The 21,321-nt window shown below is 33.2% G+C and overlaps 1 protein-coding gene across 3 annotated transcripts in view; it reads right to left on the bottom strand.

Moving 5' to 3' along the window:
• GRID2 (glutamate ionotropic receptor delta type subunit 2) overlaps positions 1-21,321 on the bottom strand; it is a 1,659,435-nt gene that overhangs the window by 665,896 nt on the left and 972,218 nt on the right. For all 3 annotated transcript variants that reach the window (XM_037830265.1, XM_037830266.1, XM_037830264.1), the window contains exon 8: positions 8,833-8,952. In XM_037830265.1, the coding sequence (XP_037686193.1) occupies positions 8,833-8,952 (120 nt within the window). The remainder of the gene's footprint in view (positions 1-8,832; positions 8,953-21,321) is intronic.

Genomic DNA, 21,321 nt, shown 5'->3' with positions numbered 1-21,321 from the left:
CAATTTCAGTTTGCAATAAGTTCTATAAGGAAATATAAAGCAAGGTCATAAGGAAAAGGTAAATGCTATTTGAGATATCACATAATCAAAATACAAATACAACGTTGAGGAATATCAGGGCAACTTTTTAACTGTTGGCCATTTAGAGGCATGACTCTTCTTTCTTCTTTTTAAGTGCAAGGCAGTAAAAGACTTCAGTTCATTAAAAACAGACCAACAACAATCTACATAATACCCTTAGCAAAAACAATACATTAAATTTGTCCAAATATACAAAACTGTAGGTTTTATATTTGTGAATTTAATGTGGGAGAACCTAAGTAAAGGTTTTAAATCTATCTGAGAAGCCATTGTACCTAGAAGCTAAAATATCTCTGCCGTACCATTTTATTTCATCAACTTTTATGAGAGAACATTTTTATGAAGACTCTAAGCATTATTATGCAATTAAGATTGGTTGTGAAACCAGCTTTAATCTATTTTTCCTGGCGTTATTTTCCTGTTTGTGATAAAGTTCAAAGCCATTAAGTCTAGAGTGTTAAATTTTAATGCTGAAACTCAGTCTTTACAATAAAAAGTGAGCAGTACTGGCAAAACAAAACAAAACACAAGAAATAATACCTCAGACAAGAAAAAAAGCTATTATGAAGAATTCCTCTTTCAAGTAAAAACAAATATTGTTCTTTTAAATATAAACTTATTTATTTATTTTTATGTTTTATAATAAATTTAGGCTTAGAAGATGTGATAGAAGTTATTACTCAGATTATGTGTTTGTTTTTTTTTTGTCCCTTGGAACCTCAATATTGTGAACAAAAACAGGGGCAACTATATACTTGGGGACTGATGGAGGATATAGAAAACCTCAATGATTTCAAATTTTGGCTCTGAGGTTCACCTGGATTCATCTTCAAGGAACAAACTCTACCTTACATCAAAGTAACTGAACATGTAAAAGTTATCAAAGCAGGAAAGCTCTCCGTTTTGATCAGCATCAGGGAAAATTAAATAATCCTTTTTATATGCTCACCAAATTCAGAAAAATGAAACCTCCACTTGTGCATTGCCAGGGGAGCAGAGACTGGTCCAGAATTTGGGACTGTGAAGCCTTGGTCAATCTCACATTGAAATCCTGAGCAGTTTAGTTCATGAGATCTGACAGTATCCCTGCTCCAGATGATAAGGCTGCAGGCATTGTATACACTTAGCCACTGGCAGTAGAATAAATACTGACAATTTAAATGTTCATCGATTGGAAAGCCATTCATTTTTTGTGATACATGGAAAACATGGGAGTAGGACCCTAATTTTGAAACCACATCTAGTAAATCTATACTGTTATTGTTCATATGGTAGTGCTTTCCCTTGATAAGTATCTTTGAAAACATTATGCTTATGTCAATGCCCATACAAAGGAACTGTCCCATTTATAAATGGAGATGGCAGCCCACAAACTAATTCACAGTACTCCTATAATTATTTGAGTGCTAGATTTGGAGTTTTATAACTTCAGTTTTCAATTAATATTATAGTCTGGTACAAAAACACTTGAATATAATAAAATAAAAATTCAAAAATTAAGAAAGCTTTAAAGTTTTAAACAAGAATATAAAAATTTTTGAGAGTCAATAATGTAAAAGTTACTGTAGAGTAAATATTTATAGCACCTTTCATATCACATCTATATAATATCCACTTACAGGAGTGTTTCAATCCAGTCTGGGAGTTAGAACATAGAAACAAAAACAAATAATTGCAGGTGTTATTTAATATCACTTAAGAATAAAGTAGACATACTTTGAAGTATATGATTCTTTGTCAAATGAAAGCATAGACAAGAAATTCTGGGCTTTAAATTCAGCATAGAGTGAAACATCATTGAACTACATTGGTCTTAGAAGGCTCAGTGAAGCCAACTTTTGCCACTCTCACAAATACAATTTTGTGAGTTCCCAGAACCCATCAACCCTTGAAATCATGAATTCAGATGTCTCTTTTCCCAAACACAACTTTCTGGCTCTGAAGCTCTCTCACTTAATGCATATCAATATAAAGACTCTTCATACTTGGTGAGGGCTCTTCCCCCTTGAGCTATAACTCACTATTCTTTCCTTCATTGCTATCTATGTCTAATTTAGATTTCCTGCTCTATCACCTCAACCATTCTCTTGCCAATATCCTTAACCTCATTGCCTCATTGTGCTGCCATCAAAAAAGAAAACAAAACAAAACAAAAGAAAACAAAAAAAAACTGGTGAAACTCCAACCCTACCTTAACTCAAACTCACTCAGTCTGCTGAATGCTGCTGGATAAAATCACATAACCCTGCAGATTAGTGCTACAATGAACTCATGATCTCTAACCTCATATGAACCAACAGCATTGCTTGGTAATTCTTTGAACTTTCTTTGCTTTCTTTAAACCTCCAACCTCATCATATTCAATATCTTCTGCTACTCTTTTCCTCATAGTAGATAATCTCAGTTCCTAATTCTCCAGATAGGGTATAGTAAAGAAGTAGAATATTTCTTACCAACCCCCTTAACTTCCTAACAGCAAACATGAAGACTTGCTTGCATTCTGACACATTTTTTCCTTATCCTCTTCTTCCCCATTACTACGGAAAACAATGTTTTCCCTATCTAGGGTTAAGCACTTTAGCTAATTCTGGATCCAATCCTCTTTTTTTCTACTGGACCTTTATCAAAGATCACCCTTCTTTCATTTATCTTCATTCTCTTCCTCCCTACTGGTTCCATCTGTAAGCATTCAAATGTACTCAAGTGTGTTACATTTTAAAAGTTCTCCTCCTCAACTTTATGAACACATTTAATTGCTGTTGTCAGGCAAACATGTTAAAATGGTATTTTCCCTATTTCTATTTCCTCACATTCATTTTTACTTTTCGACCTGTTGCAGTCTAAATAGGTGATATTATGCCACTGCACTGAGATTTTTCTCCTCATAATAACTAGCCATAACAACATCTTTTGATTTACCAGGCACACTTCTGAATGCTTCACATTTCCTAAGTCATTTAGATAGTATCTACTTATTAGTTTATTAATGCTCAAGGTCACTTGAGAAGGCTTTTAAGAAGCACAACTAAGATTTGAAGAGTCTGACTTTGGAAGCCATATTCCTAACCTATTTGCTCTACTAGCTCCCTAAAGTCACCAATAAGCCCTGAATTCCTAAAATTAGTGGACTCTCTTTAGTCTTCATTTTACTACACTTATGCTGCATTGTTGACCCTTCCTCACTTCTTGAACTCTTTTCCCATTTGCTTCTATCATTATAGAAGTACTGCAATAATCAGCCTTGTGCATACATACCTAATTATTTCTTTAGAGTTATATTTTTCTAAAATAGAGAAGCAATAGGATAAAATTAGGCTTTAGGATAACCAATAATAATATTTCATGGGATAGTTTACATGCAGAGGTATTGGAGAAACGAAGAAACCACGTGCAAAATGATTATACATAAACTTGGGCATAACCATTGGGAGTGGAGCAGCAGAAAAAGACATGACAGGTTTTGTAAGGAATTAAGTAACACAGAAAGAGCTGTATTTGGATAGGTCCTATCTACAAAAGAATTCATTTCTCCATGTGATGTGTACCTTAATGGATTCATATGCCAATGTTTTTCCTTTTTTCTTTTGTATACTAATCCTGATTTTACAATTATAATGAGATGAGAAATTTATGTCACTGGACATGTAATTAAGTAACAAAAACCCCAAAGAAAGACTCATTACCTTCCTACTATAAAACCAAGCATATTTTCTGCACATTCAACTATAATTATACTAAATTTATTTTTAATTACTATGCTAATTATGAGAATTTAGATCTTTTTATTTCCATCTACTCTAGATAAATGTATGTTTTTTTATTACTAAATAACTACAACTGATGGCAGAGAATTGGGTATAAGATGTCCCAATAGCTTTGAAATTCTCTGTGAATTAGTGGTTATCTTTGATACTCTATAATCCTTCCATCCTCATGAATTAAGTAAGCTCCAGCACCAGGTACTCAGGATTAGTTTCTCAGTTACCATAGATCCCTCATGAGTAACCAATGTTCTCACAAGTATACACCTGGCACATTAGAGTGAAATCTACACCTAGACAAAAGAGAATATTATGATACATGACAACAATAACATAGTTTGAAAGGTGAATAAATTTGGGAAATTGAATCAGAATGGTCTACGTAATGTTTGTTTTCTATGAGGACAAAGATATTGATTAACTTTAGCTACCGATAAATTAAGTATGCATGTTGTAAATTCCAGAGGAACTATTAAATGAATAGAAACAGATTATACAACTTATAAATTAGTAGAGGGAGAAAGGGAAAAATCCAAGAGAAGGCAAGAAAAGAGAGAAAAGAAGCTTTGGAAAAGAACATAGAATGTAAAAATTGGTAGAATGTGCAAGATGGTAGACTTAAACCTAAATATATTAGCAATTACATTGCATATAAATACATTAAATGCTCCGGTTTATAGGTATAAATTGTCAAATTGAATAAAAATAATTGAATTGTATAATGCATACAAGAATTGCATCTAAAACAATGTAGTATCTAAAAGAGGTACAGCAAGGTTGAAAGTAAAGGAATGCTATAAAGAAATACCATTCTAATAGTAGCTGAAAGAAAGCTGGTTTAGCTCTATTAATATCAGAAAAGGCAGTTTTTAAAGCAGAGGCATTATTAGAAGTAAAGGTCCTTTATAATAGTAAATAGTCTAGTTTACTGAAGAAAAAAACTATTTTAAATTCATAAGTTCTTAATAATATATTCAACAAAAATTGATAAAATTAGTAAGAAATATAGATAAATTCACTGTTATACTACAAGATTTTAACCTACCTTGTTCTGTAATTCTTAGAACAAGCTTGCAAAAAATCAGAAATAAATAGATTTAACAACCTTAACACAGAACTCAATCATTGTAGAACTGCAGAGGGCATATACTTTTTTAAAGATTAAAAAATACAATTAGGCAAGATAATCCTAAGTCATCATGCCAGTGTGAACAAATTTTAAGAGACTGAAATCACACAGAGAACATTCTCTGATCAAAAAACAAATGAACTAGAATCATTAACAACAACAACAAAAAAACCCAAATCCTATTAACATAGAAAATAAGAACTATTCTAAATAATCTTTGGGATAATAAATACATAATTAATAGAAAACATTTTGATTTAAATGTAAATGAAAATACTACAAGTTAAAACTTGTGCAATACAAATAAAATATCACTTAGAAGAAAATGTATAGTATTGAATGCATATTTTAAAAAAATAAAAATTGGAAAATTGTTTGAACTATGCATCCATTTCACAAAGGTATAATAAAATACCAAAAAGTATAAAGTAGGATATAATAAAAGCAGGAACACAAATAAATTAATTATAAAAATACAAATAGGATAAAAATAATAAAGATAAATAAAATAGATAAAATTTACTACTAGTGATGAAGTAAAATGAAGAAGTCACAAGAGAACAATTTCAGAAGTGAAAATAAGGTAAGATCTCTGTATGTTTCAGAGATTAAAAAGATGATATTACATGATTGACAACTTTAATACATTTTGAGAAAAACTTCAAAAGACAATAAAAAATATAACTTCTTAAGCTGGCTCAAGAAGATTTAGAAAGAAATTTTTTATTTTTCATTAAAAACAGAATCAGTAGTCAAAAATTTCCCCACAAAATATTTCTAAGCCAAGCCGGCTTCAAGAAAGAAACTATTCTAATTTTACTTAAATCATAGAAGATACATAAAGAAGAAATCCTCTCCACCATATTTTATGAAGCCAGTATAACTTTTGTTGTGAGAGAGGCAAATTTTAGGCAGCCTCACTCATGAATATCAATGTAAAATCTTTAAATAAGGTGGTAGAAAATCAAATAATTTTTATATGAACTATGTTTATTCCGGGAAGGTATGGCGCTACCTCAATCTGATCAAGGTTAATAAAAAGGAAAAAAAGGAAAAGATGAATCATCGTATTTAGTAGTGTAATGTTGAAATCTTTTTCTTTGAGATTGATAATGATCCAAAGATGCCTACTGTAATTACTTCTATTCAACTTTGTATTAGAAGTCCTAGTCAGTGCACCAAGGCAAACAGAAGACGTAAAAAGTGTAAGGATTAGACAGGAAGAGAAAAAAAAAAAAACTCTCATTAATAGGTGATACAACTGAATGTAGAGAATTCACCAGAATCTACAGATAAGTTATTAGAATTTTTTAAAGTTTAGAAAGAGAACTGTATATAAATTCAATATACAGATACAACGTTATTTCAGATATCAGCAACGAACAGAAAATGGATAATTTATTCATGCAAGAGAATACCACTCAAAAATAAAAATTAAAGAAGAAACTACTGATACATGTCAATATTGATGTATTTTTAAAGATCACATTAAGAAAAAGAAGTTAGTTACAAAGGAGCATATACTACATTATTCATTTATATGAAGTTCCAGAAAAGGCAAAACTATTTTGTGTTGTTAAGAATGAAAATGGGAATGACATGACTTTCTGTGTGATGGAAATATTCTATATCTTATTCTGAGTGGTGGTCACATTGATTAATGCTTTCATGGAATCCCATTGTACACTTACAATATGTGCTTTTTATTTTATTTAAACTATATCTTAAAAGTAAATGAACAAGCTACTATATTGAAGTGTGAAGCTGTACTCTTTTCTGAATCCATGTATTAAAAAGACTTCCAGTTAGACTAAAGACCTCAATTTAAAAGTCAGAACTATAAAGCATTTAGCAGACAACAGAGTTTAATATCTTCATGACTTTAGGCATAGGGAATTATTTTTTGATAAGCCTAAGCAGCAATAATAAAAAAGTGAAAACATTCATAATTTACTTATATTTAAAGGTGTCATAAAGGGAATGAAAAGAAAATCCAGAGAAAGGAAAAAAATATATAGTTGCAACATAACTAAACAATGAGAGACTAATATTCAACATACATGCATAATTTCTAGAGTCAATTAAAAAAGACCTCCCAATATTAAAATGGCCAAAAGTCTTGAAGAAGCAATTTACTCACAAAGAAATATGAAGATCTAAAAAATAAAGAAACAGATGAAGAGCATTTTAATAATCAGGAGAATGTAAATTGAAACCATGAGGAAATACAATTATATGATAAAAAATAACAGATAATTTAAAACCAACATTTGGTGAGAGCATGGGGCAATAAGGGCTCTCCTGCACCTTTTTGTGGTCTGCAAATTGGTAAACCTCTAAGAAAATAGATTTGATGTTATCTAATAAACTTTGAGATATGCTTTCCTATAATGCAGAAATTTTACTCCTGGAAATTCTGGATACAGAACCCAGAGAAATAAATTTACAAATGCAAGGATAAATATCTGAGCTATATATCTAAGCATCTTTATAATAGCATTGCTTATAATAGTATAAAAATGGAAAAAAAAAACACAGTAGGTTGTGATATATTCATACAATAGAAAACAGAACACAATATAAATAAACTGCAACTATACGTAGCAGAAAGAATGAGTAACACAAACATATAGAACATAAGAAAAAAAGAATGCATACAATACTGAGTCCATTCATAAGTTGAAATATAGGCAAAACTCAATTATATTATTTAAGGATGTAAACACAGGTGATAAAATTATATTAAAACGCAAAGAAATCAGTATCATGTAATTCAGACTAAGGGCTACACTACTGAAGGGAGGTTGAACATATAATCAGGAACAAGCTTATGGGGATTTTAGGATGCTTTGTATGTGCTCTTTCTTGACCAGAGTCGTGACTGCTTCCTTAAAAAAAAAAAAAATTACTAGACTATCCATGTGTTTTATGTAGTTTCCTATATATTTGCTGCTCTTCAGTACAAAACACTAATAATAATAAAAAGCATTAAGATAGCTTCAACTCCCCCGGCATAAACTATCTGAGAGATTTTTATTGCTGGTAAGAGCAACTCCTAACTTTGTTTTGTCTAAGTTTTTCTGCATCCTACATTTCATCATTGGCAAGAAACACCAAAGGAAGAATTTCTTATCTCCAATGAAGTAACTTTTATACAGTTAAAGATTTATAGTTATGAGCTCTCTATGCATCCTCAATTACCTTAGACTTTTCTCTACCAAAAATATATAAAAATGGTAAATCCAATCTACAGAAAAGTCATTTCTCCAGGGGCTTTTATATTTCTCCTTGAAAAAGTTATTGTCCCATTATTTCATGAAACATCCTTTATTGGCACTCAGTTAGCTTCTTCTTACATGTGATCCATAGTATATAACAGGAGTTCATTTCCTGAAAACCATTTTCCACTTATTACATGATACACATAGAAATTGAAATACTGTAATTTCACAGTTTATAGTAGACTTCCCTCTTCCTATATGAAATTTATACAAGCTCTTATTGTGATTTTGTGCATGATACAAGTTAAAAACCCAACTGCTATTCATTACATAAACATAAAATTTACTACTTTAAAAAATACGTTACTAGAATGAGTGAAAGATGAAGCTGTTTGTTTAGCCAGCCAGTAGTTTTCTTTTTTTCCTTTAGATTTTTCTAAGGCATACATAGAATTTATCACTTAATACTTCACAAAGATACTTAAGGTCATTTAAATGCTTGATCCTTATCTTTTTTCTCTTCTTTCTCTTTCAAATTACAATATGGACTATGTACTGTGATTGTGTTGCATGGAGAACAATGAAGCAAAACTAAAGTTAGTATAGAAAAAAGCATATTGATCAGCATGTCTGGTCTTACTTTGCGAACACCTCGGCCAAGCTCTTCTCCATAGTTGGTTCCAAGAATTTCAAAGTGAACATTGGGATTGCCTCCATTTTCTCCAAATTCTAGCTCACCAGTCAATCCACTAACTCCACCCTAAAGGAGAGAAAAGATATTGAGGTAAAATTTCAGCAGAAGTAAAATAATAGTAAAATACAAAAAGAAAGTTCTAGAAACTCTACTTCCATCTACAAAATAAATATTAATTCAAGCTTGCAATTATTAACAGCCTGTTTTTAATAGGCAAACAGCATAACCAGTAGTGAATTTAAAATGAAACTTGGAGATCACTTGATCCTTTCTCACCCATTTATTTATTTTTTAGAGCAATTTTATTGAGATATATTCACATACCATATAATAACCACAATGTACAATCAATTGTTCACAATATCATCATATAGTTGTGCATTCATCACCACAATCATTACTCCAAATAAATAAATAAATAAATAAAAAGAATTTTAAAAAATTTAAAAAAAACAACCCACAAATCCCATACCCCCCATCCTCTCCTATTACTCATTTACTTTTTGTCCCCAGTTTTCAACTCATCTGTTCATACACTGGATAAAGGGAGTGTGAGCCACAGGTTTTCACAATCACACAGTCACACCACATAAGCTATATAGTTTATACAATCATCTTCAAGAACCAAGACTACTGGATTGCAGTTCAACAGTTTCAAATATTTCCTTCTAGGTATTCTAATACATTAAAGACTAAAAAGGGATATCCATATAATGCATAAGAATAATCTCTCAACCCCATTTGAATTCTCCCAACCACTGAAACTTTATTTTGTTGCATTTATCTTCCCCCTTTTGGTCAAGAAGGCTTTCTCAATCTCATGATGCTGGGTCCAGTTACATTGCCAAGAGTTGTGTCCCCATATTGCCAAGGAGATTTATACCACTGGGAGTCACGTCCCACGTAGTGGTAGGGCAGTGAGTTTACCTGCAGAGTTGGCTTAGAGAGACAGGCCACATCTGAGCAACAAAGGAGGTTCTCCGGAGGTGACTCTCAGGCACAATTATAAGTAGGCTTAGCCTCTCCTTCGCAGCAACAAGCTTCATAGGGGCAAACCCCAGGATCAAGGGCTCAGCCTACTAAATTTCTCACCCATTTTATAGACAAGGAAATTTTGATCCACATAGCCCAATGACTGTTCAGAATGATACCGTATCAGCGTTGAGACTAATTTCCAGGCTACGATTTTTACTACCATACCTTGGAACTCACATGGCTTCATCAGTCAGAAAACAAGAAGTTTCTACAGAGCATTAAAGAAACTAATGTGGAAACAAGTTTTTGACAATATTCTTAGCTCCAGCAAAATTCGATTCTAATTCGATCCAAAATTATACTGGGAATCTTAATACCAATGATTTCTAAGTTATTGTAGGTTTATTTTTCCTCCTTCTTTAAATATCTTTCCCAAGTTAATAAATAAAAAAGGAAGTTAAATTAGGCTTGAAATCTGCTTTTGCTTTTAAACAGTCATGTTGGCTGGTGAGATTCATTCAGAATTTTCAAGCTTCATCCTTCATTCAACATGACAGATGTTTATTTCCCTAACAGATGGCAATGTGGGTCATATTTTTCTCTCCCTAGTTTACAACTCTTTCCTCAGTGTATTTTATCAATCTTCATATTATTTAGGATTTTACATATGAAAATTACATTTTGAGTCAGTTCAATACTAAATTATATCTAACTTAGAATTATAGCCTGATATTGACATTTATTTGGACAACAACTGATCTCAGTTTGTAAATTGTTTAAATCACCAGGTCTACAACGTTGATACTTAAATAAATCTCACTTGCCATGACCTCTAAGTCAATTTCTAGTCATTTTTGGTAGGTACTATGCTGTATGTTATATCTTCTACTTCATCTACATTGTGTGCTAAATTCATAATTGGAGTTCAATAAACTCTTGCTGATTGATGTTTTTCAACTTTAATCATTAATCTCAATATTTTATCTGTTTTATTTTTGCAATAATAATCAACAAAATGAATCCTCCACTATCTCCTAATCAACCACCTTCTCTTTTACTACCCTGTTTTATTAATAAACATGTTTAATTTGATATGTCTGTGCTGTTTTCATATATAATCTAGCAATCAAGAACTGGGGTTCTTCCTAGATTCGACCAATGGCATAAGAATCTACAATTTGTGCAAAACTGGGTAAGTTATTTACTTCACTATGCCTCAATTTCTACATCTATAAAATGGGAAAAATAGTACCTACTCTAGAAGATTATTATGAATTTTATTATAATACATATAAAGCACATGGAAGAGTGCTTGACATATGGTGAAAGCTTAATTACTATTAATATTATCATCACTCTTTAATTTTGGAGGCTTTCTAGTTCCCCTAGGAATTGTGGGCATGCTCCTGGTTTATTTCCTTTAAAGTTTATTGTGGTCCAAATTTCATTACATATCAGAATATTAAGTTGGCTTTGGAAATGCTTTTGCAAATCTCAACTCAATAGCATTCCACTGATTAGTAATGGGGGAGAAATTAAAGAAGCTAGCATAGGATTACTCACTCCTTTTACTGGTGTGTCTGGGGGTGGGGAGGCTGGGCAGAGGAAAAGATAAGAGAGAGAAATGGGTCTAATGTTTTTGTCAACTGGAACTCCAGGTAAATAGCCTGGTAATATTTACTAGGAGGAATAGTCCTTGTCTACAGAAAGCCCTTAGCAGGCTGCCTCTGGCTGAGGCATTACTGTAGTAAACAGCCACAGGATCTGTGGATTACTGACTAATGGCTACCTGGAGAATGTCCTGAAGCCATCCACTCTCTGGGGGTAAATGGAGATGTCTCATAATGTAAATGCTCTGTTGTGTGAGGTAAACCTGCAGAACCTTCCTTAACGGTAGAATGTGCTTGTCCAATGTGGGAAGAAAGGGCTCGTGGAACTTACGAAGGATGCCCCAGTCTCTGTCCCCTTTGTCTATGCTCTCCAAGGCCACTATCCTTGATATAGGTAAGAGAACCAATTCTTGCAATCATTTTGGTCCTGTTAGCTCAGTACTAATACCCCAAAGCATCCAAATATCACTTAAAATTTGAAATATTGAGGTAAGTACAGCAGACATTATTATTATTAGCTCTAAATGGCAAATATTGTAAAAGTTTGACAAACATATCTTATACAACTATACTTTAGTTCAAACTACTGGCATTCAGAAATACTTTCATAAAAGTTTTTCTTATCCTCAATCACATATCTTCCTCTCTATATATCCTAATTATATCGGAATCTTAAATTTTTGTCTTGGTATTTTATTTCTAAGAAGAAAAGGAAAAATATTATATATCAATATGATTGAGACATTGTAAAAATATTTTAACATTATATTTTTCATTTAACACTTAAAATTTTTTAACATTTGACCAACAGACTTCCTGGTGGTATAATATCATTCCCAATCAACACTCATATGGCCACTCCAGACCCATGTCTTCAATCTAGATTCTATCTGGCACTAAGTGCCTTAGTCTACTTGCATTGCACAAGGTTCAAAAGAACAATAAATCAAAGGACTCACATTTAGTTTACCATGGCCTTAACTTACATTGTCCACCTTTTTATACTTTGCAATTTATCTTCTTTATGCTATGTTGTTTATGAGCTGTTAGCATGTAGAATCAGTGAAACCTTCCCTCATGGAGATGTAAGAATAAACTAAGAGGTCAGTATTTCAAGTAAATAAACCCTTTAGCTGAAGCCCCTTATCTGACACTTCTCTAATTTTTGATTGCCTTAGAATATTCTAGTGCTTTTGAGCTCTTCTCATCTATCCTCAGATCAACCTTGAAAACAAAGCCTTGGTAAAAATGTTTACTAGCAAGGTAATAATGAATAGTCACTATCTTTTTGTTGCACAGGTGTGTTTTTTATCTCTTGGTGATGTAGTAGATTTTAAACAAAATGAATTAATGGGAAATTGATAGTATGAGAAACACATACAAATAATTTCTAAATGTCTTTTTAAATTGTCAGTAAAAATTTTTGCCAGAGTAAACCTTTTTTTAGAATAGCAAGTAAAATTGGTTGGAATTTCATCCTACCCACTCTTTATAAAAATACTAGTAGGCATCACATAAAGGGAGGAGAAGAGAAGGATGATAAAAGAGGAGCATCAAATGTTGGGAATAATTTACCACTGCATAATCAGTTTCTGAAAAAGCAACAGTTTGCTGCTCTTCTATGGATAGAATAAGTTGGAAAAGATGAGAAAAAGTATTTACTAAGAATTTATTTCACTCTATTTATGAGGCTGACAAATCTTTCCCTGTGTGAGAAGTAACTTACAGATACTTTTGGAGCATCATATGGAATATTAAATATTTATGATATTTGCCTAATTTTCTTATACATATTCTTAGGTTTCTTGCAATCTACAGACATGCTTGGTAACTAAGGACAACCTTGTTAAAAAAACATGAGCCCAATAAGGCAGAGAACACACCAGACTCAGCAGTGAACCCTGGTACCCTTATGTTACAGCAGTTAGTGTCAGAGAGAAAAAAATCCCTGACAAAAGGAATATATTATATTTTCTTACAAGAAAAGAAAAAAAATATTGGGTATATAAATGCCAGGATATTGGTTGCAGAAAAACAAAAACAAAAATAGAAACATAAAACTTAATGAAAGTTTTCGGACAATTTGAGTTGCCATACAAAATTTATACATGTGTATATATAAATGATGAATCCAAAGGAAACCATTCCATGGGCAACAACTGTATTTTTAAAAGTTCTATGGCAAAAAGGTACTTGTGCACATTTTTGTAAAAAAGGTATCTTATATTCCAAGTCAATACTGTTCCTGGTAAATCACATTACATTTTCCTAAATTCCCTCTGTTGCTTTCAGGTCTATAAATTTTAAATGCTAAATAATAGTTCTACACAAAAGGCAAGGTGATATGTTTCAATTCCTATAAGTACACTCATATATAAAACTTATTCAAGTTACTTTTGCCCAAGCCAGAAACATAGGAATAACCATTTTATTCGTCTTCTTTCTCACATTCTTACATTTGATCAACAAATCCTATTTCAATCATCTAAATATCTCTCAAAGATTTCTACTTCTATCCTTCTGCGCTACCCAAAACCTCCTCTGGGTAGGGGCATCAGCTTCTTAACCACCGTTCTCTCCCAGACCTGTCCTGGTTTAGTGGCACCTGCCGAGTGGGTTCTCCACCTGGTAGTCATGGGCTCATCTGATCTTGTCACTCCTCTGTTTAGAACACTTCAATGACTTAATTTTACCTCTCAAAAAAAGTTTAGAAACTTTAGCATGGCTTACAAAACCATGCATGAACTTTCCCCTGTAGACCTTTCCTAGCAAATGAAGGGAGCACAACCCAAAGTTCCTTCTACTCTAGCCATCCTGGGCTTATTTCAGATGTTTACATGGACTAACTCTCTCTGTCCTCCAAGCCTTCTAGTACCCCATTCTTCTTACATGAAACATTCTTCCCTCCAATTCATGGAATAATCTGCCCTTTCCTTTTCTGGCTAATACCTGCCCATCCAGAATGTTTCTACTTAGCTGTCACTCTAACTAACACCTCACTAGGTCCTCCAAGTGCATGTTTCCAGAACAGTTGGTGTTTCCCCTTTTGTACAACTAATCACACTTGCGATTATTTTTGATCTTTCTATTTTCCTTCCATACTCCGTGATTTCACACCACACCATATGGTTGTATTCAATAAATATTTGCTGAATGAATAAATTACCATATTAGAATTAAAGTAATTTAGTATTTCTGCCATCTCTTTTAGATACAAACATGGAAGAAATGTATTGGTACTTAAATATTTAAGATACTGCCACAAACTTACTGATATTTTCTACTTTCCCACATTCTATGTTGAAAATAGTTACCACAAAGCATTTAACATAAATTGATCAATTAAGCCAATGCCAAAATATTTGATTTAAGGATGTATTAAATCTTGACTGGCTTACTCATATAGTATACACAGAAAAGAGGCAGCAGTTTTATAAGTAATCTCATTTTGATTGTGATTTTTTTTTATTTAAAAATCTTTGAAAGTCAGCCAACTCTTCCAATAAACTCATTACTTCCCCCCCATGTAGGACATGACTCCCAGGGGTGTAAATCTCCCTGGTGACGTGGGACATGACTCCCAGGGATGAGCCTGGACCTGGCATCATAGAATTGAAAATGCCTTCTTGACCCAAAGGGGGAAAAATGAAACAATATAAAGTTTCAGTGGCCAAGATATTTCAAATCAAGTCAAGAGGTCAGTCTGGAGGTTATTCTTATGCATTATATAGATATTCCTTTTTAGTTTCTAGTGTATTAGAATAGCTAGAAGGAGATATCTGAAATCTGTTGAACTGTAATTCAGTAGACTTGATTCTTGATGATGATTGTGTAACCATACAGTTTTTATCATGGGACTGTGTAATTGAGAAAACCTTGTGACTGATGCTCCCTTTATCCAGTGTATGGGCAGATGGATAATAAAATAAAGACTATACACACACACACACACACACACACACACACACACACACACACACACATACACACACATACATAGTGGGGGGAGGATAAGGGATGTTTTGGGTGTTTTTTTAATTTTTATTTGTTTTCTTTATTTTGGAGTAATGAAAATGTTCTAAAATTGAGTGTGGCGATGGATGCACAGTTATATGATGATACTGTGAGTCATTGATTGTATACGTTTTGGATTATATGGTGTGTCAACAAATCTCAATAAAATTGCATTTAAGAAAAACATAGGAGTGTATAAAACAAACAGTGAACCTTACTATAATTGATGGAGTATAGTTAATAGTATAATTATAAAAATGTTCTTTCATGAATTTTAACAGGTGTACCACACTAATTGAAAGTGTTAATAATAAGATGGTTTATGAGAAATCTGTATTTTATGTATGATTTTTCTGTAAACCTACAACTTCTCTAATAAAAAATAAAAAGAAATGGCAGAAGCAAAAAAAAAAAAAAAAAAAAGCTGTGAAGAGGTTTCTTTCTAAAACTTGTCTCTGATTTTGTCATACCCATCCTCCAAAATTCTGTAGTGTCTTCTCTTTGCCCACAAAATAAATTAAATTTCTTTTCCTCAATCTTTTCCAGGCTAATATGCTCTATTTCTCTCTGTGTTCTGTGCACACTGGTAAATGAATCAACCTTTGTTATTGTACACATGATTCATTCCAATGGATATGTCAACTATATTGTTCCCATCACCTGAAATATCCTCCTCGCCATAGCTTTACATGTTCTAAACCTGTTTGCTTTTGACTTTCCATTAAAATGTTATCAGTTCTACTGAAATCTTTCCAATATATTTTCTCTGTCTTAGATCAGGTTCTCCAGGAAATAGCTATGAGATGGAGATTTGCTTGTGCGTAGGAGGTTTACGCAGAGGGAGAGGTTTACGCAGAGGGAGAGGTTAAATTGCGATGCAAATGTAACAGCAGCTCAAGTGATCTCACCAGTTCAAGGACTCAGGTGGCCCTTAAGCATTACCCCAAATTGAGGAGAGGGACACTCTGACATTTGCAGTTTTGCAGTGACCAGTCATTGGGTGCATGCTGCCCTCAAATCGGGGGAGTAAATGTGAGTGGACACTCCACTCGGCCTAGGGAAGTTCTTGGAGAAAGACTTGGCTGTGTGCTGGGAATAAGCACCTCAGCCTTGAAGCAGGGATCTGGGTATGTGTCACAGTACACCACATTCTTTCCTAAGAATCCACAGAATCCTATTTTACCACATTTGGGGCCCTTTGTTGTCTCTCACCTTCAAGTATAGTCTTTTGTATATTTAGTCAATATTCTCCACTAGGTTCTGAATTCCATTTTTTTCAAGTCATTCCATACAACAGTTCCTTAGTACATTCCACAGTACAGGCATTTGGTAAATACATGTTAAAAGAGTGATGTAAAAATGAATGGAAACAATTTCAATATAGAGAATATTAACATAGGGAAAAATGGGAATATTGCCATTAAACCATGATACAATTCCGTAAATAAAAATATCATATCCATCTTATATGGGAGTGATATTATTCCATTATCTGTAAGAAAGAAGGTAGATCTACACTGATTAAACTGATTTCAAATAGAGCGTTTTTCAAACTGTGATTCTGAGAACCAGTTGCGGTGGAGTCCATCTGTTGAAAACCTCTCCTAACTCTTCCACAGCAGCACAGCTTTTATTTGTCTTACTAATTTAGCTAATTTAGAATTGAAAGCCTGTTCTACAGTGTGTAACATCAACAAATTTAAATTATACAATATGAAAACTCCTTTCAAAATATACATTACAATTAAATGTAACTTTTTGTGATGAACTAAAGAATGCAAAAAATGCCATATTAAAACTTACATATTGTTTCTATTATATTAACATATGGTGTTTATAGCCATAATTTTTCAGTGTGAGTTTTCTTTAGCCAAGTGATTTTGACAGTAGTGAATACAAACCACTGCCACAAACAATTAAAAGGGTATGGTATGGCACAGAGAACACAGAATTGGAGGCCAAAAATTTGGTATTTAAAACTAATTAGTACAAATACATATTTTTTCATATTGAACTTTGAAAGTCCTGGTATTAATAGCTTTTATTTTAAATTAAGTGGGCTCTTCCTTCATACCAAATATGGATTTGGCAGAGCTAATTAGGTGTGTAGCCCACGGTAAGTCATTTAATTTTTTTGACGCTCAGTTTTCCCTTCTATAAAGTTGGGAAGAGTAAGCTAGCTTAACTTTAAAGTACATTGTTATTGTAATATTATATGAGCTACTAATAAAGACTTTCAAGTACATAAAAATAAAACAAAGATAGAAGAATACTTTTATCATAGGATTAAAAAAAAAAGCTCTGTTCAAATAATACCTTTGATAAATGTAACAGCAAAATACTAGTGGCATTTTTATTAAACCAAAATGCCATCCATCAACAAAAATATAATAAAAGATTGAAAGTGAAAGATAATGCACTTAGCCAAGAAAATTTTTTAAATGTTAAAAAAGATATAAAGTATTAGATTTGAAACAATAACAATTTTATTTGAAGATGATATCAATGTCTACTGGAAAAACACATGAGAATAAACTGCAAAATAAAAAAAAAGGAAGTGAAAAACAGTAGCAAATTTCAAAGGGTGATCAGGTCAGTCATAAAATATATCAATCATCAATAACTTTCTTATATACCTGCAATTAACCAGTTATAAAATAAAATGGAAACATATCCCATTCATGATAGCATGCATACACACACACACACACACACACATACATACATACAAAATTGCTACAAAATTTTGGGAATAAAATACAATGGAAATATGCATGAAAAAATTATAAATCTTTATGGGTGGGTATAAAAGAGATGGTTATAGCAATAGATACCATGTCCATGGATGGCAGCGCTCAATATTTTAAAAATTATATTCTTGTCAAAAAATCTTTATAAATACCAATGGCTGATAAAATGCTGATAAAATGACTGGGAGAAAAACATTTAGGATTTACTTTAATATTTGAAAATAGAAGAGTTAATGAGAGGAATAACAGGGTTATCATTCATAAAATAAATTATAAAGCTGTGACAGAAAAGACCCTGGGAAATAGCCATTCCCTTTTCATTGACATTTATAGTATTTACATCAATTGCATTTTTTTAACTCTTCTTGTTTCATGCCCCTAATGAAGATATAAATTAAAAATGGAAACTCATTCTTTTATTCTTTGTATTCCAGTAGCAGCACACAAGCCTTTTTAAAGCATATATAGCATACTTTTAGTATAGGTATGCTGTGGTTACATGAATTTAATTAAGAATTTTATCAGCAGAATATTCTCTTTGAAAAAAAGTCTGACTCCATTATTGATGTTTGACCCCAGATTTCTTTTGAAGCCTCACCCTCCCTTCTCCTTTTGGCCACATCTGTACAGGCTGGTAAGAAGGTTCCTACGATGCCTCTGCTTTTGGCACCTGTGGGAAATTTAAACCTAGCAAATCACTATCCTGTACTCTTCCCCAATACTGCCCCCGAGACACTCTAAAGGCCCAGCCCTCTCTCTCTGCTTCACCCAGTGCAGAACTGCTTATATTTTCCCTGCTTTCCCTGGGAGTCCCTTCTGTAAGCAATAAACTTTCACATTCTCTTGTGTGTGAAGCATTATTGGCCTGGATATAAAACCCCAATTTCAGTTGGGGGACCCTGTTGGGTCTAAGGAATGACTATAAAACACTTACATAAGACAAAGTAATGTGATTGGGGGTTAGGGAGATCCTCCATTTTTAAAGGTCCATTTGAAATATGAGACAAAATATAATGCAATTGAACACTGCAATCATGTATATCAATCAAACTCAAATATCTCTTGATACATAGAATGGCAACAGTCCTTTAAAAAAGTGTCACTGTGTTTGAAGCTACCGGGAGAAGTATGCAAATATTTCCCCCAAATAAAATTCCACAATTACTGTATTACATTATTTTTGTTATAGATTTTCTAACAGCAACATTTTTTTACAGGATTTTTTACTCAGTTTTATTGAGATATATTCACATACCATACAACCATCCAAAGTGTACAATTAGTTGTTCATAGTACCATCCTATAGTTGTGCATGCATCACCACAATCAATTTTTGAACATTTTCATTACTCCAAAAAAATAAAAATCAGAATAAAAATTAAAGTAAAAAAGAACACCCCAAACATCCCATCCTCCCAACCCCCTATTATTCATTTAATTTTTGTCCCCATTTTTCTAAATACATGATTTTTTATTCATATTTATTGAGATATATTCACATACCATGCAGTCATACAAAACAAAGTGTGCATTCAATTGTTTACATTGCCATTATATAGTTGTGCATTCATCACCAAAATTAATTTTTGACATTTTCATTTCCACACACACAAAAATAAGAAGAAAAATTAAAGTGAAAAGACCAATTAAAGCAAAAAAAGAACACTGGGTGCCTTTTTCTCCTTTTTTTTTTTTTCGTCTTCCTTCATTTTTCTACTCATCCTTCCATAAACGAGACAAAGGAGAGTGTGGACCATATGGCTTTCCCAGTCACATTGTCCCCCCTCATAAGCTACATTTTTATACAATCGTCTTCAAGATTCAAGGGTTCTGGGTTGTAGTTTGATAGTTTCAGTTATTTACTGCTAGCTACTCCAATTCCTTAGAACCTAAAAAGGGTTGTCTATATTGTGTGTAAGAGTGCCCGCCAGATGACCTCTTGTCTCCTTTTGGAATCTCTCTGCCACTGAAGCTTACTGCATTTCCTTTGGTCAAGAAGAAGTTCTCCATCCCACAATGCCAGGTCTACATTCCTCCCTGGGAGTCATATTCCATGTTGACATGGGGATTCACTCCCTTGGGTGTCAGATCCCACGTAGTGGGAGAGGGCAGTGATTTTACCTGCCGAGTTGGCTTAGCTAGAGAGAGAGGGCCACATCTGAGCAACAAAGAGGCATTTGGGAGGAGGCTCTTAGGCACAATTATAGGGAGGCCTGGCCTGTCCTTTGCAGCAACAGTCTTTCCAAGGGCAAGTCCTGTGGTACAGGGCTCAGCCCATCAAACCACCAGTCCCCTATGTCTGTGAGCACATCAGCACCCATCGAGGTGGGGGAGCCCAACACCCCTGCATTCTCCACCAGCTCCTCAAGGGGGCTCTGCATATTTTTTTCATTAACAGCAACATTTTATATATTGAATTCCTACATGAGCAATACCTGCATACTATGGTGACTCTCTTTCCCTCCTCCTGATATTCTCACTAAATAAGGGTCTCCTAAGCAACCTGCCAAAGTATTATTCTGTCTTTGTGAGAAAGCTTCAGAAGAATGAGTATATTCAGGTTTTTGCATCCTAACGAAGCCCCTGAATTAGTAAGTTGGCAGGATCAGAATCATGTTCAACAACCTCCATTGAATTCATACCTGCCAGCTCTCCACATGGATAGAGCTGGGAGATTTTGACAACACCTTGAGTTTGAGGATTTGACTTACTCATTCTTCACTTGAAAGATCTTTCTCTGCCAATATATTCAATACATTTAATTCTCAATTACTTCTGTTAATAAGAGCCTACATTCTCATCAAAGTGACACTTTTGCAAAGAGGAAACAGTACCAAGAGAAAGATTCAAGCTCTCCTCTACTTAAAATATTTCTTTCCTCCACTTCCCATTTTTTTTTTTTTTGTATCTCAGAGTTCACGTAATTTCATAATTTTATATCTTTCTCCTTTTCTAAATACTGTCATGTTACATTTGACTAGATACTTTTCTTTTTGTTTCAGAAGAGAAAGGCAAATACATTCAAAGAAAAAAAAGGAAAGGTAAAATAAAGAATGAACTTCCAAATGGTTGTCCCCTTTGTGCAA

The sequence above is a fragment of the Choloepus didactylus genome, chromosome 3 (genome assembly GCF_015220235.1).
Source record: "Choloepus didactylus isolate mChoDid1 chromosome 3, mChoDid1.pri, whole genome shotgun sequence".
Classification (NCBI taxonomy): Eukaryota; Metazoa; Chordata; class Mammalia; order Pilosa; family Megalonychidae; genus Choloepus; species Choloepus didactylus.
The sequence above is the reverse complement of the archived record's forward strand: the minus strand, read 5'-3'. Positions and strand labels throughout refer to the sequence as shown.